This window comes from Mustelus asterias, chromosome 10, assembly GCF_964213995.1.
Source record: "Mustelus asterias chromosome 10, sMusAst1.hap1.1, whole genome shotgun sequence".
NCBI classification, from domain to species: domain Eukaryota; kingdom Metazoa; phylum Chordata; class Chondrichthyes; order Carcharhiniformes; family Triakidae; genus Mustelus; species Mustelus asterias.
Window position 1 is genome coordinate 3,762,925 of NC_135810.1, and position 6,596 is coordinate 3,769,520.

Genomic DNA, 6,596 nt, shown 5'->3' on the forward strand with positions numbered 1-6,596 from the left:
ATTGTGGGAATGGCAGGCGGGAGGTGGGAGGATCCCGCTGCGCCGCTCCGCTGCGAACGGGCGAATTGTCTGAACGGCGCATCTGCCAATCAGCCCAAAGTCGCCAATCCCGGCCTTGCCATCTCTGAACTATATCGCCCCACTGTGCAGTCTAATCGCTCTATGCTCTCCAATCGCTTGAGGACAAGAGTGAGAAAGGCAGAGTTAAAAGTGCTCAAAAAAGTGCTTGAACTGCACTCAATAGTGTATTTGCAAGCTTCGTTTTTTTGTGTGTGTGTGGGGGGTGGGGGGGGCGGGTGGGGGGGTGGGGGTGGGATGGGAGGGAGGGGGGATTTGAAGAGAGAGTGTGTTTTTTTTAAAAAAAGCTGTACCACCAACTAGTGTGGATGGACAGGCTTATGTAGTTATGGAAGCCGCGTTAAGCAAGCGGAACCCAGCACTGAGATTAGCGGATCTGGCAGCGAACAAATACCATTCCCATCAGAATATGTCAGGCTTCCCGGGGCTGGTGAGCCATCCACACCTCCACCCCGGGGAGATGAGCGGCGACCCCAGTGTGGCTCTCACCCCCTTTGGGCCCGAGCACATGGCTCAGTCTAGTGGTGTCCTCAAACTGAGTCCATCCCAGCACATGGCTGGCCACCCCGAGACGCAGACGGCGGCGATTTTCGGCTCCGCACAGAACTCGGGCAGTTACCCAGCGGGTCACCCCCACTCGGGCTACGCGAGCGGCAGGGACTATATCCTCAGGAGAGATCTCTCAGCGTCCGTGATGCACGGGCTACCCGAGCAGCACCCATCGTCTGCCTCCCACCATCACCATCACCATCACGGCATGTTTCTGTCCACCACCGCCAGCTGCGGGCATCCGGAGGTATTCCCGGGACTCCACGAGCAGTCGGCACCGGGATCCCACCATACTTTAAACGGACAGATGCGCCTGGGCTTGCCGGGGGATCTCTACAGGCCGGAACATTTCAACCACAGAGCTGAACATTACCCCGCTTCTTCCCTACACTCTTACAACTCCATGAATTTGAACGTTAACCTGGCAGCAGCTCATCACGGCGCCGGGGCATTCTTTAGATACATGAGGCAACCCATCAAGCAGGAACTCATCTGCAAGTGGATTGACCAAGAAGAGACTTCAAAGAAACCTTGTTCGAAAACTTTTAGCACCATGCACGAGTTGGTGAACCATGTCACGGTGGAACATGTCGGTGGACCCGAGCAGAGCGTCCACATTTGTTACTGGGAGGATTGTCCCAGAGAGGGGAAACCGTTCAAGGCGAAATACAAACTGGTGAATCACATTCGAGTTCACACAGGGGAGAAACCCTTTCCGTGTCCCTTTCCGGCCTGCGGGAAGGTATTCGCTCGCTCGGAAAACTTAAAGATACACAAAAGGACTCACACAGGTTGGTGTTTCTAAAGCACTTTTGCGCTTTTGTTTTCCCCTCGCCCGAGTACATCTCGTGGCTACATCCATCTCCGGGCGAAGCTCTGATAAGTTAAAAAGAAAAGTTAGCACTTACCCCCCCCTACACACACACCCTTCAATCGAGAATCTTAACCATTATCATCATAGAATCACAGAACCCCTTCACATCATAAGCAGGCCCGTATCTGATACACTCGCCTATAATTGGACACAAATTCTGAGAATGTGGAATCAGAGCAACGATGTTCCGTCTGTAAGGTTCTGGAGATTTCCGATGTCGGGAGACAGGCCGGGAACATTTGCAAACGGGTTTAAAACAGGGGGCCTCCCTTTGTCTCCCGCCCGGGGAATCTTGAGAGAACATGTCACTAATTTTAAATGTCGGCACCGGAGCTTTGACTGGAGGTGTTACTGGGTTTTAAAGAAGCGAATTCCGCCCCCCCCCCCCTCCTCTCCTGTCCACCCCTCAATTAAAGTCCGATATTTCAAATCAAGAAAAAATAAGTACATTGAGAATGAGCAGAGTAAAGTGAAAGCCCAGATTGGCACAGAGAGATTTCAGTGCAGTTTTGTGAACGGTTTAGTACGGGGAGGGAGTGGAACTTGGAAATCGGAAAAAGCGAGTTGGTTTTGCTGCTGAAATGCGCTATTTCAGAGTTTTTGGGAGGAACTATCCCGAGACAGTGTCAGCCAGCACCGTTTGTGAGAGTTATCAGCAGTAACTATCCAGGAACAATCCCTGCCCCCAGGGCTGTGCCCCATCTAACTTGTACAAAGTTTATTGCGTATCCTCGCGTATGGCTTTTAGTTTCTTGCGAAATCAGGAAAGCTGGTCAGAATTTATTGTTGCAGACAGATATGATTCCTTGGAGAATGTTTATTGACGTATGCTTTGCTTAAGTGTTTGCCCTGATTTATAGTGTGCTGTCACAGGGTCTAAACAGATAGTGTTACACTTATTCCTTTAATGTCTTCTTAATTTGTTGTTTAAATGTTAAAGCAAATGGTCCATGACTGCCCTGATTACAGATTTTATCTAAAGAATATGTTGCACGAGTTTTTTTTAAAAGAACATCAGGGTGTGGGGTTGGGAGCGAACCTGGAACACGTATTCCAGCTATATTGGGAAGGACCCAATAGGAGGGATAGATTCGGTTGCCCGGATCCTGTCCATCTCTTCTCAACAGAAGTGTGGAAAGTAAGGGACCTGTTTAAAACTTCCATTTTATTCAGTTTGTAGTCTTATATCCTCCCAACACTGTATCCTAAAGATAAATCACAACGGAACGCACTGGAGCACTCACTCACTAGCTTTTCAGGCCTCTTAATGGTTCCGAACTAGGGTTAGAAAATGGTCACCTTTTGAGTAGTGTCCATTTGGACCTAGAGAAAAAAAATAACAGGAGTTCGGGGAGGGTTAACTGCTCACATTCTGATATTTTTAAATGGGCCATAGATTAAAAATAACACAAAAAATGGTAATTAGCGTCACACGGGGAAGCAGAATTACTTTCTTCACTTCAGTGGAGCAGCGAGGTAAAATTGCCAATCAACTTAATGTCTGTCCAACAAATGAAACCCGATGTTGCTGAGATTCAGAGTGGGTGCAGTGCAGAGCTCGCCGCCAAAAACATAACTTTTCAGATAGATGTAACGGTGACCCCCAGGCAAAAACACACACAATATGGCGATGTGCGCCAAGTGTGTTTGTAAAGTCAATTACCATAATTATTTGCTCCTTTTTTTAAAAAAAGAAAAGAAAGTACACTCTGCCTGTCCGAATGGGTGTGTGCTGTCTGCCTTTCAGTGTCAGGGTTTGAGGATTGATAAGTTTGGAAACTCTCAAGTGTTCGGAAACAAAGGCTGTGGTTACCCTGAGGGTTTGCTAAGAGTTCGCTCTGTGTTTGATACACTTGATAAACGAAGGCATTGATATGCTGAATGACACGTCCTTATGAGAGGAAATTCCACTCTGTACCTGACCCACACATTAGAAATGTGGCCTAAAACAGTGCATCTGAAGGAGGAAAATGCATGGGAAGCGCAGGGAAATCCGAGTAGCAGTCAGGTTCATGATGACAGGGGCAGCTTTAAATGGAGTCAGTTTACACTCATTGCCATGAAGAGGGGGTTATGTTTGAGGGCGAATCTGTTTTTAGCATGGAGTGCTTTCTGGACCCCCAAGCTCAACGCAAAAATGCAACACGGCAGTCAAAGGTTGTCAGTGTCTTTCTCCTAACGTCACAGCTTGGGGGCCAGAAACTCCTCTCTAACCGCCAGTCCAAACACCAGACGCTTTGGAAGTGCTAGTTTATGAGCAGCCCCTGGGAGCCAGGCACTGCATCGGGCTGCCGCAGTCCACACAGCTAAATATAAATGTTTACAATGTAAAACAGAACCGGGACGGTGTAACAGTGGAAGACGCCTGTGGCCTCTGCATTTGGCCAGCCCCATTTCAATCCCCGCGTAAGAATATTAACACCAATTAGATCAAAGACAAGGACATTTTGCAAAGATTCCGCCAAGTGTTTGTCGGACACTAAGATGTTCAAGGCAAGTGAACCTCAATCATGTTAGCGAGAGGGGTCCAAAAATGCATTTCCAATGATGCAAAATGCCTCTGCTTACAAAGATGGCCACCAAACCTGGAGTTATTGTCCTCGTTCAAGTTAACTCCAAACAAACAAGACAGAGCGTGATATGAATCCGATTTCCATTTGAACCCCAATCTGAGAATAAATATGTAGGCGAGATTTCTGCTCGATTACTTAGTGCAGAGTTGGCCTGTAATGTTGATGCTACTCTTGGTGACCGGGACATTTCAATGGAACACATTTTAATATTGTAGATAGGAATACATTTGCCTAAGTATCAGGTCACTAGGCGCTGGACTACAGAATAAACAATGAAAGAAACAGTGTAAAGGACACACAAAAAAAAATGAGGCTGGGGATTGATCTCGAAGCTCGCCAGACTGGTTCAATTCGACTTGTTACAGATTTTTAATTCTGACCAGGCAAATATCAAACACCAATATTCTGTCCGCAGCTACCTTCCCCAAGTGCCTCGGAATATCGGCGTGTGAGTGGGGAATAGAAATATTCAAATGTAACAGTGTAAGAAGTTTGACTACAAGTTGTCTTAAAACTTCTGGCCAAGGAAGCTTGCCAGAAGCCTCAGCAGCAATTTTCCCTTTTCCAAGTTAAATGTTAAAACATGTTGGCGGAGTTTAAAGTTTCCCAATGCTTCAGAAGAAGAATGAGGAATTTGACTTTCGTTTTGCAACGGACTCACACAAGGAAATCTTAGAAAAGCGAAACACCTCTTCCCGGAGCGCGTTCATGTCAAACTAAAGAGTGAATTAAATACTTTGCTGTTAAAACTATGAGTTGCCTCCCAGACAAAAGTTGGTGGGTTTGAGAATCCCGCCAGCTGGTCACCACTGTAAGGCTTTCATTTTATGTTGCAAGTATACTTAAACAAGAACACTTGCATTTAGATAGCGCCTTTCGTGCCCTCCGCCCATCCCAAAGCACACTGCAGCCAATGGAAAACCACTGCTGGAATGTAGGAATTTACTTTTGAATACAAGACTCAAATGGTTACAATGAACCGCGGGCATTGTTTGAAAAACCTTATTATATAAAAGCACTCGACTGTGTTCCCTTACATTGTTTTCTTTACTATTTTCAGGAGAGAAACCTTTCAAATGCGAGTTTGATGGTTGTGACAGGAAATTTGCCAATAGCAGCGACAGAAAGAAACATTCTCACGTCCACACCAGCGACAAACCGTACAACTGTAAAGTGAGGGGCTGCGACAAATCTTACACTCATCCCAGTTCCCTTCGCAAACACATGAAGGTGCATTGTAAATCTCCGCCGCCCCCCCTCAGCTCGGGATACGAGCTCTCAAACACGCCCTTGGGGATGGTGTCCCCGGCCTCGGAACCAGCCAGAGGCCGCACTGCCAGCGTCTCCTCGCAAGTCACCAACCTCAACGAGTGGTACGTCTGCCAGGGTAGCGGGGCTGCCAACAGCCTGCACACCCCGTCAAGCAATGGCACCTCATCCGACACCGAGGATGAGGAGGCTTACAGGGACCCGGACCCCAGGACAATGCTCTGACAGAGGAGAGTTGAAGAGGCGTTCATTTGGGCACCTTGAGAATGGTCCAGAGAAGGTCTGTAGCAATGGCGGCCATCAGATAGAACCAGCTAAGATGTGGCCCGTGGCCATCTTAAACCAACTAGCTTCATACCTCGAAGGAGAACAACTTAAGGGCTATGGACCTGACCCTGTATGCAGTTTTCTGGTCGATGCTCCGATTCTCTGTGGCAGCCAAGGTTGGGATCATTGAGGATAAAAGAAAGTCACGATTTGATTTGTTTTAAGACTTGTAAATATTGGTGTTATGAAATCAAAACGTGACTTAAAGGAACAAAACATATGGTCTGACCTACTTCGGCCCAGCAATAGTACATTTCTCTCGACCGGACAACATCTCCGCTTTCTGGAACTAGTAGACTACACACCGCCAGTTCCCCCCGCAGAGATGCAAGTGGGGGTTAGGACAGTGTTGAAGTGTTACAACTCGACGGTCTGAGGGAAGGGATATCCCACACTTCTGTGACATGATGAAGGACAACAAAGATACCAGCTCCAGAGGAGGGGGGGAGGGGGGGGGGGCGAGATCGCCATATTTCTGTGTCCAGATGAAATGACTCAGTACTATCGGGTTCTTTTAATAACACACAAACATATTGGAGCTCATGTCCATCCGCCCCAAATGTTACACTGTTACCAAAAAGAGTTGAATTAGGATTTTCCTAAACCAGTTATATATCAGTAACGCTGAAAAGCGCAAGGACTCTATTTGACCCTGTGAAATCTGTACTGACAATACATCAACCTTTACTGGGAATCTGTAGAGCCCAACCTTTTGTGTGTTTTTCTATCCATTATGGTATCGACAAAAAAATTCATATTTTACTCATAATTATTCAGGCCTTCGTACAAACAGACTAAAGAGCACTAATATGTCCTTAGAGGCCAGAAGACGCAAAAATGACAGGTCTGTCCCTGTAGAGTTTGTATATAATTGTTGTGGGCTGCGAGTCGTTGATATAATCGTTAGCTACCTTAAGATTTTCGTC

The 6,596-nt window shown here is 47.0% G+C and overlaps 1 protein-coding gene across 1 annotated transcript; it reads left to right on the forward strand.

The window, feature by feature from the left end:
* Positions 1-406: 406 nt before the first annotated feature.
* On the forward strand, positions 407-5,568 carry zic5 (Zic family zinc finger 5). Its single transcript, XM_078222732.1, has 2 exons — positions 407-1,418; positions 5,135-5,568. Exons 1-2 carry the CDS (start codon positions 407-409, stop codon positions 5,566-5,568), a joined length of 1,446 nt encoding a protein of 481 aa, XP_078078858.1.
* The last annotated feature ends 1,028 nt before the right edge of the window (positions 5,569-6,596 follow it).